We start from the raw sequence: 22,185 nt of genomic DNA on the forward strand, positions 1-22,185 counted from the left end.
TTTCTAAATCTTATGAACATTTTTATTTCGAAAACCTTTTTGAATCCACAAATATATTTTTCAAGTTTGTGACAATATTTTCAAATTCGTGAACATTTTTCAAAAATCAAGAATGTTTTGAACTCTTGAACATTTTTTGATATTAGCAAACACTTTGTGAACTAATGAAGATTTTGAAACGTCATGATTATTTTTTGAATACATAATCATGTTTTGAAAGTCATGAATTTTTTATCTACCTAATATTTTTTAAATTCATGATCATTTTTTATTTGGGATATCTACTTAAATCCACAAACATTTTTTCAAGTTTCGAACACTATTTGCAAATTCGTGAATTTTCCTGGAATACTTGAATTAACAAACATTTTTAAAATTCACAAAACCTTTTTCATATTCATGAATTTTTTTTTAATTCCCTTTTTCGAATTTTCGATGATTGTTCAAAGCTTCCTGAACATATTTTGAATTCCTTTTAAAATGAAATGGTAATAAAGGGAAACAAAAATGAAAAAAGACGCACGGCTCCGCACAGGGCTGGCTCAACACGCGTGCGGTGTTGAGGGATGCGCTATAGGCCCCACACTGGGCCAGGCCAAACTACTTGGTCGGCTTTGCTTTTAGGCCATTGACCCATTAGTAGATAAAAAAATTGCATAGCCCAACTGCCCTGCTAAATGCATAGTAAAGAAAGGAGCGTGACAATTTAACACCAATGTTAATTTGTCTTGATGGTTAGCTCATGTGTTGTTGGATTCTCCTTGGTTCGAATCCTGTGACTGACATTTTTGTTGCCGCTTGAATTATGTGTCCTCTACGGTTCGTATGTGTTATGATGATGACGTCTATTAAGCACTTAATCAAATTATATGATTTTCCCCTAAGAATTTGTAACACCAGGTACCGTCATACAATTTGTGTTACTACAATCATATATCTGTAACACATGTTGGGCAACATAAACATATATGTAACTGTTCTAATATCCTTCCTTTTTAGATCAGACAGAGTATGTGTTATTGTCAATCCTTGCTGTCTCCAGAGGATGGTGTTCAACTAGCTTGTTGTGCAGAATACATCAAATTCGCGAAGTTCTGCATGCGAGCAGGTGTATCTCAAACAACCACCAGGCCTCCTTCCTTCCCAACAGCTGTTGCACCTCCTCCCTACCGCCACAGTAGCCGCCTTCTACCTCCCCGTCCTCCCTTCCTCTCACAACTACAACAATGGTCGGGGTAAGCGCCCACACTGGTCAATGAAGGCGGCCGCGGGGAGGTCTCTACTCTAGTAGCCATCAGTGATGGGATGTGATCTATGTAGAACGATTTGAGGGAGAGGTTATGGCTTCCAGAAGTGGTATTGGTATTTCAGGTCGGGCCGACTCTCCCAGGTGGCAAGGTGTTGGTGGTCGCGATCCCATTTTCGGGCACACGGACGATAGCAACGGCCTTTTGCGTCCTAATGAGGCGGTCTTCTGCTCGAGTGCGCGGATGGCACTATGGCCGTGCGCTGTTAGGCGGTTGTTACAATGGGCGCGAAGGTCCTTGAGATCCTATGAGAACGACGAGTATATTTTGCTGATCAATTATGCTGCTACAGGCAACAACAAAGGAGCATGAGGATAGTTGGGACCGCTGGAACGTCCCAAACTGGGATTTTGGAGGTGCATGTGACCTTCCTCCCTCATCAACCTTCTTCGCATGTGCGATGGCGACATTCATCATTTAGAGCTTTTGGTGGTGATCCACTCTTGACTGCCTTCTTGTGCGTGTATGATCTCTCACATGTGTGGCATCTCACGTCCCATACTACGCATGACGCTCGGATCGTGGAAAGTGGTGGCGACAAGATCTGACCTCCGAGGTGACACATGACTTCAATTTGGTGGTACTTCTCGAGTAACCTGTCTCGAGCTCCGAGGTGAAAACCCAAGGCCTGACCCTAGTTGGGTATACCTAATAATGGCAGTGTTTTTTGTTTTTACCTTTTTAAGGCATTGTTCGAATTTTCCCAGACTTAATCTTTAGGGTGAAAACCCAAGATCAGACCTTCAATGATTGGATCCTGCAACCGACGGCGGTTAACTGTCGTTGCCTTCTTGAAGGTGTTGCCGCTAGAGAAGCTTTCGTATTGTCCTTGTGATGTAAAAAGATAGTCATTGTTGTACTCGTTGTTTTGATGGCTTTGGAGTTTTTCCCTCCGCCTAGGAATAGCTTCACTCTTGTATGATTATGTTTTTGCCGGCGTGACTCTTTGTGTTTGTATGTTAATATTGGTTGTGTGCATGCTAGTTATGTAGTGGCCGGATGTGTGTTCGTTGTGTTTGTGTACTCTTGATACTTTATTTTGAGACAATAAAATCCACTCTTCACCGGAGAAAAAATGAACACACCTAAACATCACACTATGTTTGAAAACGTGGCAAACCCTTCATCGCCTGAAAGAGGCCCTCAAGCATGGTACTCTAGGTCAAGCAAAAAAAATGTAGGCACTCGCTTTATTGCTTCAAAATTTAATACGCCCCTATTTATCTTTAATGATAAGGGCATGGTCACGAGAGCAGCCATTCGGTGCCCAGTCTCATCTGCATCTGCATTGAAGAAAAAATTCAAAACAAATACTAGAAAAATTCACAATATTCTAATTCTTTTTGGCATCAAAGAAAATTTGGTGCGTGAGGCACGCTTCAAATTTTAGATCATTTGGACATCTGAGTAGCTCTCGACAAAAAAGACAAATTTGGGGTCTGTAAAAATATTTATTGTTCACGTACTGCTCTGACTCAATTTATGTTTTTTGCTGAGAGGTACTCATATATTCAAATAAAGTCTGCGCTCTTTGGACTTTTCAAACTTAGCGAACTGAAACATCTGAGTAGCTAAAGGAAGGAAAATCAACCGAGACCCCGTTAGTAGCGGCGAGCGAGAGCGGAACAAGGGTTTTCATCAAAAGAAATCCGAAGCGGTTTCATTCGATTTGTTGTGGATTGGATGATGGAAAAACCAGCAAGCAGCAAGCGTAGTTAGAAAAGTTGCCGTAGCGCGCCCTACGGAGTTGTACAAAGTCAGCTTTTGGAGCGCACCTCACGCGCCAAATTATCTACGATGCAAAAAAAAGGATTTTTATTGAATTGTTTTGCATTTTTTGTGAACTTTTTCTTGACCAGGTGCAGATGAGCCTGGGCTCAGAAATGGATATTTGCATGGGCACTACTATAATTTTTGTGATGGTATGCTGTCACAACACTTCTAGACGATCTCAATTCTAACTTTGTCCTTAAAGTTTTGGGGTATTTGCAACTCTTTTGGGCGTTGAGGTAAGGAGGCGAGATGATGAGCAACTTCTCACCTAAAGTATGCACTTGAATTACTCGTAAGAGTCAATATGAATAATCGCAAGCTATTCCAACTCCACTTTCTACCCGTGAAGGAGAACCTTCGAATGCCCAAGACTTCAGCAAGTATAGAAGTGTTGTTGGAGGACTTGAGTACTTAATTCTTACAAGGTCGGATCTCGCTTCTTTGGATAACAAAGTTTGCCATTATTTTCATGCACCTATTTTAGCTCACTGGATCCGAAGATGCATAAAGGGTCGGTTGACCTTGGTGTCACATTCAGAAAGTCTCCATCTTCCTTGGTTAGCTGCTTTTCTTATGCCAATTGGGCAGGTTGTTCAGATGACAAACGGTCAGATGGGGGCTTTGTAGTATACCTAGATTCAAACATAATATCATGGAGTGCAATGAAGCAAGCAACAATGTCTAGATCCAACTCGTAGGCTCAGTATGAAGCCCTGACCAATGTTACAACTGAGATGATTTGTGTGCAATGACTACTCAAAGAACCTGAAGTTCCTCAAGAAAGTGTCTTGTTTCTGGTGTCATACTCGTGGCACAACCATCTGTCAGTGAATCGAGTCCTCCATGCACACATCTCAACCAAGTGAGTGCATCTGTGTTGTGGAACATCACTGGACTGCCCATATGAATAGTTGTTTATGATTGCTTGGAATGTGAAGTCTGGCATTGGTATGTATTTAAGAAAAAAAGGCATACAGATAAAGATGCACAAAATTACAAGTGGGTGAACAGAAACTCAGTGGCAGTCATTTCACCAGACCCGGTAGATCTCAGCCTGCTTTCTTGTTCACTTTGAGGTAGGGCAGCGCACCCATCACGTTGCTGTAGTCGCTCTTGTTAACTTGGACCTGCAGTGGAAGAGAGCAGTCTCAGAGGCAAGCAAATTGGCGCCGCGACACAAAATGGCGAGTTTCACCGATCTAATGAAGCTGTCATGGAGTTATAGTACTACAGTTTCTAAAGAAGATACACCAAAATGGAACTTCACAGAGCAAATTACTGTTACTATCCCAGTGGCTTAAGTTTCCAGCGACTTGTGCTTCTATTACTACACCATAGCTCATGGTTGCTAATCTGTTGGCATATGTCTCTGTTCTCAAGGGGCCAAATAATGATTTCTGCAGTGCATATAAATTAAAGATGACAAAATTTTCCTGAAAGCATGGCATATCATAATTCCCTATTCAACATTTAGCAGTTTGCAGTAATAGCATAATACATATGAAAGAAACGCCACCTTCTCGGCATCGACTTGATATAGCATCAGTTATGGTTCATAAACTGTGGAATGAGTTGAAATTACCTACAGAGAACTAGTCACAATGATAACAAGCAGGAGCTTCTGAATGCCAAACATCCTACACAGCTACACTATGTACATTGTTGTCACAGCTCAAAGGAAGCACAGGAATTCGCGGCAGTTTGGGCACAGCCTGGAAATGCATTCGGAACGTTGACACCAACCAAACCGTCTGACCGTGGACAGTTTGGGCACTACTGAATTCACATTTAGCTCTCGTAACTGAACTACCATTAGCTGAACAAAGAAGGAAACTGTGGCAGAGTGAGCAGAGGAAGCATGTAGTTACCATCTTGGAGAGCCTCTTCCGGCGCTTGGCGTTCTTCTTGCTGAGCAGATGCTGCTTCCCGGCGCAGCGCCGCACGATCTTCCCGGTGCCCGTCACCCTGAACCGCTTCGCCGATGCCTGCACGCGCGCACACAAAGACCGGAGCAGAGGAAATCAAGAAACGCCGAGGGCGACAAACGCATTCCATGATGACCGGCCCAGAGAGGAAGGCGAGGAGGAAACCTTGTGCGTCTTCATCTTGTACCCCTTCCCGGCGGCGACGACGGCGAGGGAGCGCGGGAGCGGGGCCGCCGGGGAGAGCGCGGCGGCGCCGGCGGCGGCCACGGCCAGCGGCGCGCCGAAGAATGAGTTGGCCGGGAAGGCGAGGGCGGAGTGGGCCTGCCTCCTGCCGGGGAGGGCCTGGAGGACCGGCGGGAGGGCCAGGCGCGCGAGGGAGAGCGACATGGCCATGGCTTCCTCTCTCTCGCGTGGCTCTTGTTGGGGGAGTGCGCCTTCTTCCTCTGCTTTGCCACAGTGAGCCGAAGGGGATTAGATAGAGGAGAGAGCCGAGCTGAGCGGATAGCGTACGGGGAAATTCACAAAAGTTCACGTCACATGGGCCATCGAAGCGGCCCACATATGGGGCTGGCCTAACGAAAAAGGCCGCGTACAGCATGGGCCTGGGCCGCGGAATCGTAATCGATACGCTGACCAAAAAAGAAAAAACTTCGCCACGTCCGCGGCCGGCCATGGAGACGGAGGCGGGCGGATCTGGTTCCGGCTCGAAGAAGAGGAAGCTGGCGGCGGGATACAGGACCGCCGGCAACCCCGGAGCGGGAGAAGACGAAGGGGGCGCCGAGGACCGCCGGCAATCAGGCATCAGCCAGCTCCCCCGGAATTTCTGAAGAAATTCGCTGAAATTCTGTAGTTTTAGGGCTTTTAGCCAATATAAGATAAGTCCGTTCCAGAACCAGATGTACAGACTACACTGATACTTATGTTTGAGGCTCAAATGTAACATGTTGTCGTTGCTGTGCATGTAGGCGGTGGTGACACTACTTCATCCGATGGGTTAGACTGACTCATCAGCCACTGCTTCTCTTTCTTGGTCTTGATAGTGAATTTCATCATGACTTCTCCTGCTGCAAGGGTAATACTCTTGTTCAATTTATGTTCATGAAATAATTACTCGTTTTCCTTCATCTAATTCTGCTGAGATTTCCGTGGTTCCACATGTGTGTCTGTTTTATACATCAACGTTTTACCTTAATTGGGCATGTGATGCATAAATAGTCCGAACTCACTAACTGGAGGATGGATATAATATTAAATGCAAAAAATACAACTACTTATGTGGCTAGCTACAATGCTCTTGATTAGGCTGGGAGTTGAGTATATACACAAGGGAAAGAAACATGCTAGTCTGTCAGTGACATGACAATAAATTAACCATATGACCAAGTACTGAGTCGTGTATAATTTACTGATGCACCTGTTTTTTATGCATGTGTATCCAGATTTTGCGTTCACGTGAATTAGTGATGCTTCTAGCAAATATCGTCTAACCTGATTACGGGTTTTAATCCAGGGTTACCTTAACAGAAATGTTGATGGTAGCAGAGAGAACATATTCCAAATTCTTCGGAGGATGGGAGATAAAAGGGTCATCTATTTACATGGTTGGGATGGACTGGGGGCGTCTGCTGTCCTTAGATCCATAGCAGAAGTGCTCCCATATAGGAGAACCACTCCAGAACTATGCTTTGATAAGATAATTCACATAGATTGTTCAGACTGGAAAAATAGAAGAGGATTACAGAGGGCAATCGCAGAGGAACTAGAGCTTGAAAGCTCAATAATGGCTGTTCTGGATAAACAGGATGAAGAGGATGATTTTCAGGGAGTTGATGAAAGCTCTAGGAATGAGATAGGAAGTGTATCAAGAGCAATCGATCATATTCTGAAATACAACAGATTTGTGTTCATTTTTCATAATGGTGGTGACAATGAGATTGTTGACCTATTCAACTGTGGTGTTCCTTTGGTTACAAGTTTTGGTGACAATGTGATTATATGGACCTACAAAAGGAGGGTGTTGACCATTAAAAAATACGACCAACATGAACTACTACACAAACTGAGGTACACTCATCTTTTGGCATATGATAGGATGGAGCGTCTACTAAGTGGACAGTTGTATGCACTGCTGCGTAAAGAGGCTGAAATCATAGTTGCTGGCAATCCATGCACCGAGAGATTCAGTCCAATGGTGGTTGTCGATTGTTGTCTATACAAACTCTTTCTGCAATGTGGTTTTTGCAAGACCAATTCTGGTTGGGATGGTCTTGCTTCGAGTTATTGGATATGTGATGGGATACTGCCAAAAGACATAACAACGGAGATAGGTGATGCATTGCACCGAGAAATAAGATGGGAGTTTGATGATAATGTGCTTATAGAGTTCAAGAAACATTTCAAGCTTCCTTTTCTCATAGTTAAAGAAGATGATGTGTATAAAGAAGGACCATACTGTTGGATTTCAATCACATCAAGGGATAGTGAAATACTGGGTATCAAAAGTTTACCAGAAGAGACATCATCATTCTTCTTGGAGTTTCAAATATCTGATCAGCCAGCAGCATTACCAAATGGTTTGTTTCAACATTCCAGCAACCTTGGTGTACTGACTCTCTGTTGGTGTGCCTTCAGTTTTGCATCACCTCCTTTCCTAAACTGCCATAACCTAAGATTCCTTGGACTATGCCACTGTACAGATGACAAAACAGGGGAAGGAGAGGATCATACTGAGTGGGTTTGTCTTCATAGTTTGTGGGTGTTGGACCTACATTACACTGAATGGAATGAAATCTTATGGCCGGAAAAGATGGATCTCATGGATAACCTCATGACGCTAAGCATAGAGGGTGTCTGGTGTTGGCAATACACAACTCACTTACAAGGTCAGCTACCAAACCTTAAAAGGCTTCGGGTAATCAAGCCTAGTCGTGGACCGGATATTTCAACAGAACCAAGCAGGTCCTTCATGGACAAGGCAAAGCTGGAAATACTTGACCTGTCTGGCAACAGTGAAATGAAAATTCTACCAAACAGCCTATCTAAAGCAAGTAGCCTTCAAGTGCTTATTCTGGATGGTTGCAATGAGCTTAAAAATGTTGCTATCCCTGATGGGCTACCTCGCTTGCTGAAGTGCTTCAGCCTTGATGGATATGGGCCAGCTTTCATTCGTGCGCCTACTGTCGAGCTACCTCTAAAACAAGAACGTCCTTCGATCCCAGCAACTAAGGAAGGTGCCAGTATCTCTAAGATTTCCCTCGAAAGTTTCTCACAATTGGAGAATATGTTCATGCGTGGGTTGCCCAACCTCGTTGAGCTTGACCTCTCTGGAACCGCAATCAAGACACTTGATTTCAATACTATGGTATTAGAAGTCCCAATGCTGAAGCAACTATTTCTGCTAGGATGTGAGCACCTTCGGGCAATAATTTGGAGCTCTAAAGATAGCTTCCATTTGAATTTGTTGTGCATAGACACACGAGCTGGAACTGGCCATCCACGGCCATGCACTGACCCCAAAAAATCCTTTCGTTTGGAGGTGCATGCCACTGTTGTGGATGCCAGGCTTCTTTGGTCGTTGTGGCATCCATTATATAGTCATTATGCAATTATTAAGGACGTTTATTTTAATATCCATGCCACCTCAGCTGTGTATAATGGAACGATTGAATCCGAAGTGGCATACAAGGAGAAGAAGATTGACATGTATGGAGATAAAGTCAGCCTATCGCAGCTTGTTCAAGCAGACCGGTATAGTGATGTCCAAAGCATGGCCGGTGATGCTCCGATGCTGGCCTTCCCTAAGCCTCTGACTAACAACTTGGATCGGCATATTGAGATTGCTGAAGGGAGCCACTCCTTTGAGAGTGGACTATATGATATGATGAATTTTTTTGCCGAATCCCTGCATGTCCACGATGTCTCAACTAGTGCTGGTTTGCCTGGGGTACACTGGGAGTTCCTCAGGCAGTGCCGCATGGAGAGATGCCCCAAGTTGGGTGAAGTCTTCTAGAGGGGATCAGATCTATTTAAGGATCTGGAGACCTTCTGGGTGTCAGATCTCCTAACAACCCGCTGGATATGCAGTAAAGGTTACCGCAGATTCAATGATGGTTCGTTCAGAAAACTGCAACACTTACAGTTGCGCTCTTGCCCCAGGCTCCAATTCGTGCTCCCTGTGTGGGTCGACTCCTTCCCAAGTTTGGAGACCCTCCACATCATCCACTGCGGAGACCTCAGGCACATATTCGTGCTAGACGAGAAATGGTACCCAAGGCTGGCCACCATCCAAGTTGTAGCATTCCCAAGGCTGACCACCATCCACCTGCATGACCTGCCAGTGCTGCAGCAGATATCTGAGTTCAAGATGGTGGCACCGGAGCTCAAGACCATCAAGATCAGAGGATGCTGGGGCATGCGCCGGCTGCGGGTGGTGTGTGCCCGTAGCAGAGGCATGAAGAAGCCATCCGTTGAGATCGAGAAAGACGTCTGGGATGCGCTGGAGTGGGACGGGGAGGTGGCCCCTGGCCACTTCGAGACGCCGCTGCACTCACGCTACTACAAGAAGAAACTACCCAGGGTCTCCGTCCTCAGGTATTCACCCCTCCATGTAACAAATCCATTTTTTGTTGTGTTATATTTTTTGAGATCATAGTCAGAGTCAATCAGTTTTAGTTTGTTACTTACCCTTAATTTGTTTCTTACATTGCCTAGGTGATCCTTGCGCAGTTGCGCTGCACTTCACTGATGTGGTTGGTTCATCGCTCGTTACATGGGAGATCTCAGATGGACGAGCTAGCTCTGCCCTGCTGCCTGCTGCATTTGTTTGGTTTGTTGTGTGCTTCTGTGGTTAGCTTGCCTGGGTTGCTAGCTAGTTTCTTAATCATGGAAGGAAAATCTCAGCTAGTGTTGGTCGTCGATCAATGGCCTCTCACTGCTACCGTGTGTTTGTTGTGTCAGGTGCGAGCTTGTGGTGGCTCTCACCTTTAATGTGTGCAGAAGTTTGGCTTGTGATTGAGGGTGCCTCTTAGTTGTGTGTGCTTCCTTGCATCTACAAGGCTGCGTGGTGTGGTTTGAGAGTGTGCCTGCCCTGCTTGGTTGTGTGCTTGCGTGCATCAGCTGGCTGTGTGAGTGTGTCTGTTATGCTTTTAAAAAACAGCTTGTAATAATACAAAACAAATGGCTTTCAGTTTCTTGAATTGCATTGACGAACTGTAATATTCTCAGTGTTTGTAGTATGTAGTATCATCGTGGAACCTTTTGACAACAATTAAACATGCTATGTACGTATGTCGTTAAGTTATCTGATATAATATGCGACAGCGACTGTACAATTTCTGAAGAATCCGAATGTTATTACTGCATGTAGCTTCTGACCGTCGTTTAGGTTATTTGTGATGTCAGTTTGTTGAGCTGTGTGTATGGCTCAGATGTACAGATTGATTTCCTCACTCGAGATAAAGTGGAGTATTGTGTGACTATATATACTCGTTCTCTGTGATGAAATGTACACTGCAGTGCATCCGTATTAGCATATGGTATGTTTGGAATTGGATAGCAGAGAATTGCAGGTTGTCATCTCTTTGCCCTGCAATCTGTCTGCTAATCTTGGCATCCAGTGCCTTGTCAGGCTGAATGAACATCATAACTGAAATTTTCAAAAATATGGCGCCACTTTGTGTCCAAATTTTCAAACATATGGTACTCTCTCATACATACATGATACATGTAACAGATCCATTTTGTTAGTGCTAAACTTTTGAGGTCATACTCGAAGTCAGCTTTAATTTGTTACTCCCTGCTGCCACTCACGATGCCTAGGTGATCCATGCGCTGCACTTCACTGATGCGGTCGGTTCTTCCATCGGTACATGGGAGATCAAATGGACGCTGGCTCCTGCAGGTCCTGCTACCTGCTGCAAGTGTTCGGTTTGTTGTGTGCTTCCCGGGTTGCTTGATCTCAACAGTTGGCGTCAGTCGTCGATCGACTCCTACTGCTACTGCGTGTTGTTGTGTCAGGTGTGAGCTTGCGGTGGGTCTGTTATGCTTGTGATCTTTGTGGCTTTCAAATAAGATCGAAGTGGCATGATTCTTGCATGCTCGCGCCGATGATGTGTGTGGAAAAGAGTGGCTTGCCATGTGCGTGCCTGCTTGCAGCCTCAAGAGTATGAACTTGGAGTGATTTTATTTTTTTGAATGAAAGAGGTTTCCCTCTGATTTCATTAATGAAACCAAAAGTGAGCAACATGAAGGAGTTCCATCAGGTTCCATCACAGGCGCAACAAAGCTACGCTAAGAACTAAGGTCTGCCCTCCGCCGCATGGGATTACAAAAGGGGATGCATCGCATACATCATTTGCCAGATAGTTATTCTCCCGCAAGTTCAAGATTACAAGCCGAACAAACAGAGAGAGGAAGACCTGTTTTCTTCTTTCGCTGGTTAGCCCTCCAGCCGCCGAACTCCCAGTCTCCACCCCTGCGTCGCCCTGTAAATCTCACTTGCTACCAGCTCGATTAGTTTTGCTCCCAGCTGCAGTAGTCTTTCCTTCAAAATCGACCAATCAACAATCCAATTGCACATAAGACGAATGAATATCATTGGATCATAAATTTTTCTCAATCTGAATAAATTTTTCGCAAGTTCAATATCACTTGGAGTGATTGACTAAGCAGCAGCTCTGTGTGCCTCCGTGCATCTACAAATCCTTTTTTGGCTGTCTGGTTTCGGTTCGCGCATGTGTTTATCTGAAGTTCTGAACACAGAAGCAGCTGGTTCAGTGCATCGGCTTGTATCGGACCTGCTGTCGATCGACTTCTTTGTGGGATTTGTGGAATGAACATCCTATAGTACCAAGGGAATAGATTTCCAGTTTATGGACTGAATTTTTTTTAGATGATGTTTGTCGACTGCATTGGAATTGATGAATTTGTGATATTGTCGTATCAGTCTCAAGGATATTTAAACATTGCTATGCATGCCAAGTCAGATTTGCGATATAGGGTGCCGGGACACCCGGGTGTTGTCACACCTTTCCGCATTTCTTTTCATATACATTTTTGTTCTGAGCTGAGGTGGGTTTATTTTCCATCCATCTTCCTTTTTAGTCAATCCGTGTATCAGGTTCAAGACCAAATAATTTTTGGCGCCGTAAACATCAAAATCTTATTGGATGTCTTGATATCCATTTAAAGACTATAGTATTGGAAACTTATCGGGGCATTGTGTCTGAAGTTAACTTCGCTACGTTCTTTGTGCTGAACGAGAGAGAACTAGATTCAATGACAATTAAGGTTGAAACCATTGACGAGGAATTTATTGCAAAACAGCAGAGGTTGCTACAGCTGGAAAACAAGGCTTCAACAGGTTCTCGGTTTCACTTTACGACTGATAGATGTCTGCGGGATATAGGAGATATCTGCCATGTTCGTGACTTGGATCTAACTGATCCCTTTGTGCGTTGATGCTAAGACTGGGTTCTCTGCGTTCAAGAGTTGACCATGTCTGTCTCATTTTGTGTTTTGTCTTATGACATTTAAACGTGCAATGCATGTCATCATTTTTGTGATATACATATATACTAATGTGTGGCAACAGTTGAATTTCTGAATAATCTCACAGAAATTTTAAAGCGATTGATTTGGTGTGGTTTGTATTGCTTTTACTGATTATTATTGTGGTTCGTAGCTTCTGGTCATCATTTATTTTCTTGAAACGTAAAAGGCAAGATAATGCTGCATTGCAGTGCAGCTGCTCATCATTTTGGTTATTTGTGATCTCAGTTTGTAGATCTTTGATCTCATTTACTCGTTCTCTGTGGAGAAATGTACACTGCAGTGCATCCTTATTAGCAATGGTATACTAGTATACTCTGACAGAAGAGGCATTGCAGGTTTCTACTAACCTTCGCATCCGCTTCATTGGTTTTTTTTTTTTTGAGGGAAACAGCAGGGCTCTGCTTCCTATTTTATTGATTTTTAAATAAATGGTACAGAGTATCAAATACAAAGAAGAAGAAAATAAAACAAGAAAGGGAAGAAATAACAAAAATAAATACAACAAGTACAGGAGGTTGTCAGACCACAGTATCTGAAGTTGTTAGCCCAATCTTCAAAGCTGGCATAATCTTTCCTTGTGGCCCTGTGCTTGATCCAAAGAATCTCTTCCTTAAATCTTTGCCTGCATTTGTAGACACTAGGAGGATTGAAGATGTAGTCACTCCTGGTAAGCCAGATAGCCCAAGATGCCAGGATGATGATTTCTAAGTTAAAGGGAACCTTGAGAAACTGCTTGAGTTGATTGACTTCTGCAATACCAGAATAAGCTGCTCTCTGGTTTCAAGAGTTTGCATGCCACATATAACACAGCAAAGCCTTGCAAGGCCTTGCAAAAAGACAGTGGGAAAAGAAAGGTGCTCTCTGGTTTCAAGAGTCTGCATGCCACATATAACACAGCAGTAATACTCAATGAAAAAATTCTTCCTCCGAAGCATGGCTCTAGCGTTTAATCTGTTATGAACCAAGAGCGAGAAAAAGATTTTATGCTTCAATTGGCAGCATGTTTTGCATATCTATTTGAGCACTGGCAAGACATAAGTTTGCACTGATAGAAGTCTGTAGATGCTGGAAACTTTAAAGCTCAAAAGCCCCTGAGGCACATTGCCAATGATCCGCTGCCTTGTCATTCTGCATCCAAATATGTATTCGTGGATAGTTGTCAGAGCTTCAATATGCATGTTGTTTAGTTCAATAAAACAGGCAATGATCTAGGTCGGAGCATGTAGAAATCAACGAATTCTGCTTTTTCCAACATGTTTGCTTTGAGCAAAGCCAAAAATGGGCCTGTTAAATATCAACGGGACCTGCTTCTGAATCTGCTTTGAGCAAAGCCGTGTGCTTGTGCGTGTGTTTTTACTTTGCTGCTGCTGCTGCTTCTTTACTGCTTAGTAGTACATCTGTAGAGAATTCTAGCGTACACTGCCAGACATCATCATCACTACATGCTTTGGTGAAAAGAAAGAGACCCATCCAGTATGCAGAGAACACGCAAGGAATTGTGCCTTCTTTAGTGTAGAGAAGGACGGGCTGGTTCCCATGCCAATTGCCAAACTGACAAGGCTACCTTCAGCTTCACTGAGAGGGCAAACCATACCGACCTTCCTGCATATCTAGCAGTTTCAGAAGCTGATTGGACACGACTCAAGCTGCTCTTAATCTGTCCCCGAGGTACGAGCATACTGTTAACAATGTTCATGTGCCTTTTTCTTTTTTGCTATAATTAACAATGGTGGAGCAGAAACGTACTCCTAACATGTTATCTTTTCTATGCATACAGGCATGCGGTGGTGACAAAACTTCATCCGATGGGTTAGATTCAGAGCACGCAAGTAACTCTGCCTTCTTAAGTTAAAGAAAGAATGCTGACAGAGCAAAACATATCTATCCTCCTGCATATCTCTCTCATCTGAAGTCACGGCACGTCAAACAGTTCAAATCGAGTCTCTGTTTCTCAAGCTGCTCCTCCTGTCTACTGTCAAGGTATGCACATGCTACTGAAAAATAGTGACATTTTGTTAGCTCTGTTTGAGACTTCAACCTTGTCCTTGTACCCTATTCTAGCTAAAATTGCACGGGGTATTACTAGTTAACTAACAATGGTGAAGATCTATTGTAACATGTTGTTGCTGCTGTGCATGCAGGCAGTGGTTACAGAACTTCACCCCATGGGTTAGATTGGTTCATCTGCAGGTGCTTTTGTTTCTTGATCTTGATAGAGAATTTCATCATGACTCCTCCCACATGGGTAATACTCTTGTGTAATTTATGTTTTCTTTCATCGTTTTCTTCCATCTAGTTCTGCTGAGATTTTCATCGTTTTCTTTCATCTAGTTCTGGTGTTTTGGCTCCTACCTCCATAGAACTTACTAATTAATCGTTTCCTTTCATCTAGTTCTGCTGAGATTTTCATGTCCCATGCGTTTTCATACATCAACCTATAATCGTGCATGCGATGTATAAATAGTTTGATGTCACCAGAAACCCGGATTAATGTCCATGTGTACTCCTAAATATTCTTTTCAACCTTTTTAAAAAAATACCCGGATTCTATGGAGCTAGGAGCCAAAACACCAAACTTGTTTCTTTCCCTGGTATACTCCGACTCCCAGACTTGTCAAGAACATTCTTGCTAGCCCGTGCCAGTCCCATAAATTTGTGAAACAAATTCTGTATGCACATGTAGATATTTTATACGCACCTACAAAATTTCATTAACATTTTATTTTATTTTTATGTTAGTCTCGGTTATATGACAATAAATGAATCGTGTATACCTAAATATCACGGTCGATACTTAAATATCTTGTTACATATGCAAAAGGGTCTTGACCAAATTTTATTATTTTCTGCTTGTTCATTGGTGTCGTCATTTCAAGTTCAATCTAGTGACCATCACAAAACAAATGAACCTCTGGGGCGTTAATTATCTGGGTTTGTTTAAGTCAATGTTGGTTAGCAAACTAATTCACCTCTTGCAACCCGTGGAAAAAGGTGGTTAGCAAACTGCAGGCCATTTTTGGTTTAAGTCAATATTGACACTAATAGAAGAAAACTGAAAAACAAATACAGATAGCTCCGAAGAATCCAAAGCCTTTTGTGGCCCAATGTACTCATGCACTTGATCAAAGACGATAAAGATGCGTACATTAAATTTTGAACCACTTGATATTAATTAGCATAACAGACTAAATTTGTTGATGTATAATATTAATCAGCAGTAAATTCTTTCCCGAAAAATCCCCTCTCTCTCACGCTGCCCCTACGGGCGACCGAGAGGATGAACCCTAGCCATTGACTTCTCCTCACCCTCCTCACGCCCCCTCCCCAGCCACCCTGCCATTAGGCGAAGCCCTGTTTGCGTTGGTGGCGGCAGGCATCTCCTCCCCTCCTCTCGGGTCTGGAGGCTAGCGAGTGACGGCCTGGACGCGCGGAGGCACCTTGCTCGCGTGGGGCAGCGGTGCGGCAGGAGGTGCGGATGGCGGCGCCTTTTGCGTCAGGGGTGTAGCTTCAACATGGGCATGGGCTCGCAGCACGGGCTCGCTGTGCGGTGGCTACACATGGGTTGGCGCTCTCTGGAGGACGCGTGCGGTGTCAGGTGGCTCCCAAATCCAGGAACCTGGCCTTGGCATGCAGCGCAGGGAGTTAGCGGTGATGCAGTGTGGTTGCCGCTTAGGTCACAGGCCAAAAGATGGCATCCTAGCCCTGGATCTACGACAGATTTGGGTGGCGGCTCGCTCCGGTGTGACACTACTAGGGAAAAGCTTATACACAGAATCTTACCAGCAGCGCGCTTTGAAATCAGGCGCTGCTGCTAAGTAGCAGTAGTGCGGGTTTTTAACCCTCGCTACTACTAAGTTGATAGCAGTAGCACCGGTTTTTTACCCTCGGTACTACTAAGCGGTCTCTACCGTGCCCCCGGGGACATGCCATAGTAGTAGCGCGGGTTTTTAACCCTCACTACTACTAAGTTGATAGCAGTAGCGCTGGTTTTTACCCCTCGCTACTACTAAGCGGTCTCTACCGTGCCCCTGGGCCATGCCATAGTAGTAGCGAGGGTTATAAACTCGCACTACTACTAAGTTTTTACCCTACGCTACTACTAAGAGGTCTCAACCGTGCCCCTCCGGGACATGCCATAGTAGTAGCGAGGGGTAAAATCCCTCGCTACTACTAAAGGTCCCATTTTGAAACTCTAACCCCCCCCCCCCCCGGTGGATCGCCTTTTCGGTTTTGTAAAAAGCAAAAGAAAATGGTAAAAACTTCAAAAATTAAAATCCTTCGAGATGTAGTTATGTTACTACATCTACTAGTTAGGAAAATTTAAAAACTTAAATTTGGACATGTTTTGCAAAAAATATAGGGAAAATGTAAAACGGCTATAACTTTTGCATACGATGTTAGAAAAAAACGTATAATATATCAAAATGTTTCAAAAATTAAAATCCTTCGAGATGTAGTTATGTTACTACATCTACTAGTTAGGAAAATTTAAAAAATTAAATTTGGACATGTTTTGCAAAAAGTGTAGGAAAAATGTAAAACGGCTATAACTTTTGCATATGATGTCAGAAAAAAACGTATAATATATCAAAATGTTTCAAAAATTAAAATCCTTCGAGATGTAGTTATGTTACTACATCTACTAGTTAGGAAAATTTAAAAACATAAATTTGGACATGTTTTGCAAAAAGTGTAGGGAAAATGTAAAACGGCTATAACTTTTGCATACGATGTTAGAAAAAAACGTATAATATATCAAAATGTTTCAAAAATTAAAATCCTTCGAGATGTAGTTATGTTACTTACATCTACTAGTTAGGAAAATTTAAAAACATTAAAATAGACATGTTTCTGCAAAAGTGTGAGGGCCAAAAATTGTTAAAACGGCTATAACTTTTCAGTGCACCGTGCGGTATATGTCCCCAGCATATAGTCTAGCCATATCTGTCACATCAGTAGATATATCAATGCAAACGCATAAAATCCGCATAGATGGAGACCGCCTACGCTGTTTGCAAATTTTTAGAATCCTCAAATTCTAAAAGGAAAAAAAGTTATGCTCAAATTTCAGTTTTTTTTAATTTTGGTCAAATCTGGTCAAACTGTGGTCAAACTACTTATTCAAGAAGTATTAGTGTTACTAAATAATTATTCAAGAATATTAGTGTTACTAAATAATTATTTCAGTTTTTTGGAATTTTGGTCAAATCTGGTCAAACTGTGGTCAAACTTTGGTCAAAATGTGGTCAAACTCCTTATTCAAGAAATATTAGTGTTACTAAATAATTATTGTTTTTTAGAACAATAGTTTTAAACTCAAACAGCGAAATGTGTGACTTCATGCTCAAGCTAAACTCCCGAGGGTTAATAGGATTGACATCTTACTATTGTCAGGAAAACAACAAGTGCAGACTTGGAATCGAGGGAGAATAGAACCCGGAAGTTAAGCGTGCTCAGGCTGGAGTAGTGAGAGGATGGGTGACCGTCCGGGAAGTTAGATGATTTGGAATGATGAGGGGTGATTAGAGATTAAATTGAGCAGCGATGAGGGTGATTAGAGATTAGAGGTTAAAATAATTCAGAAATTTGAAAATTTGCAAAAAATTATGAAAAAAAATTCCGCGGGTTAGTAGTAGCGCGGGTTTTTACCCACGCTACTACTAACGGACGTAGTAGTAGCGCGGGTGGCCCGCGCTGCTGCTATACGTTAGGGAACTTATCTTGCAGGGTCGAGACACTCTCTTGAACATCCGTTCCGTACCTCATAGTATTCCGATACGCCGAAATCCGCCCTCCCGCGCCGCCTGCTTGTGTACGCCTTGCTACCCGCCCCTTCATGTCACAGCCTACGTGACGCCAGTTACACGTACCCAGAACGGGGCCGTAACAGGGTGCGCATCACGTTTATAAGGAATAGACGTGAGTTAGTCTCCCGGGACACTGTCGCCCTATGATGCGTGGACGGAATCTGTCCGCTGCCATGGTCGGAAATGGAAGAGACAGGGCCAACCACAGTTCCAGTCAGACGGTGCCGTGATTCCGCCTCGCGATCCCGTGACTACGGGGCACCTACTTGTGCGTTATACGCGTGGTACCTTTGTGCTGGCTGGCATGCAGGACCACAAGGAACGCGGCGTGTGGAGTGTGGGAGGTCAAGATGTTGTTCGGGGAAATATGTGAGCGCACGATGGATCCTAGGATGTCACAAGATACCGAATATATTGACAAGCCGACTTAGCTCTGTGGTTGGTGCTCCAACTTCGTCGTTCGTCGCCTTTATCAATTTTGTGCCCATTGTAGAGCCAGACCGCCCGGCCTCAGTCAAAGCTCTGGTATCGCTCACATATAGGGAACTTGCCTCGCTGTCACTGATATTGCATCCGACGGAGATGTCGCAATATATACAACACCTGCCATGGCAGCCAGCGAGAGCACCATGTGACGGCAATTTGATCATGGACTAGTCCATGCCAATTAGAACCCTGAGACCCGGCTCCTAGGTCAGAGATGCCACAGAGATGCTCCGCCAACGTTGTCAAGGAGTGAGCACGGTCACCGTAGACGTTGTGGGTCATGGCTGCCACCTCTCTAGACTCTCACCTGGATCTGAAGAGCTCGTCGGGAGATTGAGTCGGACTACTCAGTCTCCTGACGGGGATCGTCCTCCTCGACCCAGACCCGGCCGGACTGATGTGTCCCGGGCTTAGAAAATGGAAGAATTGGCTTCGCCTATTCCTAATAGGCTAGCATATGTATGGTGGGGGTCTGGCTATGGAATGCAGCCGCTCAACATCGAAGAAGACCGGCAATCCCGAGTGGGTTCGGGCTTTACTGGATGGGGGAGGAGGGGTCGTGGGCCCTTCCATGATGAGCCACGGTTGGGCAAATGTAGCCTCGGAACTCCCGGTTGCGTTCTCCTTTTCGTACTAAAAACACCCGTTTTCGCGCCCCTAAGACGCCCAACTCCTTCCTCTAACGTTGGTACCCATTCCTCCGTTGTGTATCGATGTCCCGCGTGGGCAAAGTATGCCATCCGTAGTACGAACGGTAAAGGGAGCCGACTGGGTTGTTTCCTGAGTGTGCTGTGCGCAGTGGGGCTGAGAGTGTCGCACGCTGGAATGGTGATGCCGTGTCTCTGTGGTAGCGCATACATCTCGTGGACCCATAGCAGCCAATGACATGCGTGAGAGACTGTGCAGACCAGGGAAAAACAGGAAAAATTACCCCGTTTCGGCACATGTCCGACCTGACCGGTATACAAGTCGCAACCCACTTGTTTCCCTTGACCCTGCCGCCTAAGGGAAACCTGTTGCTCCGGTATCCAAGCCGAAAAGGCGTGCGAGTTTGGGCCACGAGAAGGTGAACACCAGCTCTATCGTGCATCGCTGCCCTGGTATCGCGCTTTTGGCGGCATTGGACGTCCACTCGTATCGGTGATAACTCTCTATGTGCAGTTTTAGATTGAAAAATCCTATTTCCCTCTTCAATATCAAGACCTCGTGAGGCAAGCCGAGGATAGGCTTGCAGCGCTCCAGTGGGCCAGCAACACCATAGAAAAGGAGGTAGGATCGCGTGCGTGCGTGATGTGCTTACGGGATATACCGTACGAGGCGTGACCATTGGGAACAACGGTGGTTATGCACGATCGCCTTTCCCTATCCCTTGACTTCCGTCGAGAATTATCAGTCATATCTGCACTACTCTATATAACTGTTGTTGTTGTGGGAGTGACCCCTGCTTATACGCCTAGACGATTTTCTGAGTTTGGCCTTTGCAGGCTGCTTCGTGTTGACAATGTGAGCTCACCTCCTATCACCCGTGTGCTTTGCACGTGATGATCAGTAGTGCTTTGGGTCATGTGTTGGTGTCCTTTATTGACTACGAAAGTGGGGGGACGCAGGCTTCGTTGTGCTTAAGACTTATTGCTAAATAGACTGCGTGGCATATGAACTTTATTGATATGGTGAGCAAGGGGGTGAGAGACCGCACTCTATATGGGATCATCTAACTGCACGCGGGGTGGGGTGGGAGGAGCCCGCATGGGTCGCAGGAGCCGTGGGGGGTGGGGATGTGTGGGAGGGGGGGGAACCTAGTGAATTTCAAGAAAGGGCTAATGAATCCTCTATTCGCACTGAGACCCGCGCGTGAGATCCATTTTGCCGGTATGCGATACGCCACTAGCCACCGTGAATGTGACTGACCGAGAGTGACCTACGACCCTGTAGACGACAAGCGGCCGAAAGACGATAGCGTATACCTCATGTTAGCGTACGTCAACGGCCCCATAAAGGCCCAGCCCGACGTCCCAATGAGATCGCCAAAGTATATACCATTGTAGGCACTGCTACTTTTAACCGCGCTTGCTAAGCATTCAGAGTGTCCAAGTGCTTGCAGATGACATCCGCCGATACCTGCTCCAGAAAGACGTACGAGTACGGGACCGACACTGACGGTCCCCGGAGTGGTGCTTCGTACAAAATTTACCTCAGACGAGCGGACGCCCTTCCCTGAGTGTGCTGCCTTGGCCTGAATAGCTCTTGCCGGCGTTGCCTCATCGTAGCCGGCATGTTATTGTGCCGGGTGCTTATCAAAGGCAATCTCGCCTACGCTGCAGCCCATACTCTGATCGGTGCGTGTGTGACCGGGGATCTTTTTGATACGGGTTGCTCTATGAGTCCCTCAACCAAGGTGTACTTGAGTCCTCTCCCGGGCTCCTCGCATCCGAACGCCAACATGCAGCTCTACCCAATGTAATATTGTCGCGCAGACACAGGACAGCAGCGTAACTGAGTGTGCTCGACATAGAGCGCGTGCGTCCACAGTACGTGGGCCCACACGGACGCGTAGGAAAGTACAGTCGATATTGATCCTGCTGGTGCGTCCAAACGCACCTCCGCCACAGACGCTCACCTGAGGCTGTATGCGCCTCTCAGGAACAGCTTCGCCCACAACTCGCGCCCTTCCCAGGATCTAATGACCATAGGGTGATTTCGACTCACAAAGAGTGGGGGAAGCGGGGCCAAGAGAGGCCGGGCGGCACAGGGAGGAAGTGGCCACCCACCACCTTCGTGCGGCGTCAACCAATAGGACTCCCCTTTCCTAGTCTGGATAAAGGACTGAGTCACGTGGAGGGGGCTGAACCTGAAGAGGAGTGTGCACATCCATGGGCCAGGTAGGCTGATGTCTGCTCTTCTCCACTAGATATTTCGAGAGGCAACAGAGTGCATGTAGCGTAAGGAGTCATAAACCTGAGATCTATAATGCATCACCTGGCTTCCTCCTCCTCATACTCTTGCCCGACCCTAGACCTCTACCAATCTGCCGGCTCATAGAATTCCAGTATATAGGGTTATATCGCTTCTCCTCGATGGGGTACGCTGTACTACCTCGAAGTTATTAACACTGTAGATCCAGATTTCATACGACCTGAAGAGCGTGCCCGCAACAAAACCCCAGACTTGGTCTCCTCCGCTGCTACGCGATAACTGCCGACGCAATCATAATGTAGCATTAACCAAGACGCTTGACGTGCATTTCTCAACAAGGGCCTCATACTCTCGAGGCTGCCATTCGTCTGCATGTATCCCTCAATGAAGTAACTACTGCAACCATCAGGACTTCGCACAGGA

General features: G+C 45.1%; 2 protein-coding genes across 2 annotated transcripts in view; one reads left to right on the plus strand and one right to left on the minus strand.

The window, feature by feature from the left end:
- Positions 1 to 3,976: 3,976 nt before the first annotated feature.
- LOC125522367 (50S ribosomal protein L35, chloroplastic) lies at positions 3,977 to 5,485 on the minus strand. The gene is made up of 3 exons (XM_048687427.1): positions 5,171 to 5,485; positions 4,949 to 5,065; positions 3,977 to 4,207 (listed from the first exon to the last, which is right to left on the minus strand). The coding sequence occupies exons 1-3, from the start codon at positions 5,396 to 5,398 to the stop codon at positions 4,130 to 4,132; spliced, it is 423 nt and encodes a 140-aa protein (XP_048543384.1). The 5' UTR covers positions 5,399 to 5,485; the 3' UTR covers positions 3,977 to 4,129.
- Positions 5,486 to 14,085: 8,600 nt separating this feature from the next.
- LOC125525257 overlaps positions 14,086 to 22,185 on the plus strand; it is a 94,924-nt gene continuing 86,824 nt past the window's right edge. The window contains exons 1-3 of the mRNA XM_048690258.1: positions 14,086 to 14,224; positions 14,334 to 14,536; positions 14,698 to 14,801. Coding sequence (XP_048546215.1) covers positions 14,784 to 14,801 — 18 coding nt within the window. The 5' untranslated portion in view covers positions 14,086 to 14,224; positions 14,334 to 14,536; positions 14,698 to 14,783. The remainder of the gene's footprint in view (positions 14,225 to 14,333; positions 14,537 to 14,697; positions 14,802 to 22,185) is intronic.

Source organism: Triticum urartu, chromosome 7, assembly GCF_003073215.2.
Source record: "Triticum urartu cultivar G1812 chromosome 7, Tu2.1, whole genome shotgun sequence".
NCBI lineage: Eukaryota > Viridiplantae > Streptophyta > Magnoliopsida > Poales > Poaceae > Triticum > Triticum urartu.

Excerpts from the sequence above, each read along its gene's own strand:
- LOC125522367 (XM_048687427.1), bottom strand. The coding sequence starts at position 5,398 with ATGGCCATGTCGCTCTCCCTCGCGCGCCTGGCCCTCCCGCCGGTCCTC. Across the intron at positions 5,066-5,170 it reads ACAAGATGAAGACGCACAAG|GCATCGGCGAAGCGGTTCAG; the intron begins GTTTCCTCCTCG and ends GCGCGCGTGCAG. Across the intron at positions 4,208-4,948 it reads GGAAGAGGCTCTCCAAGATG|GTCCAAGTTAACAAGAGCGA; the intron begins GTAACTACATGC and ends CTTCCACTGCAG.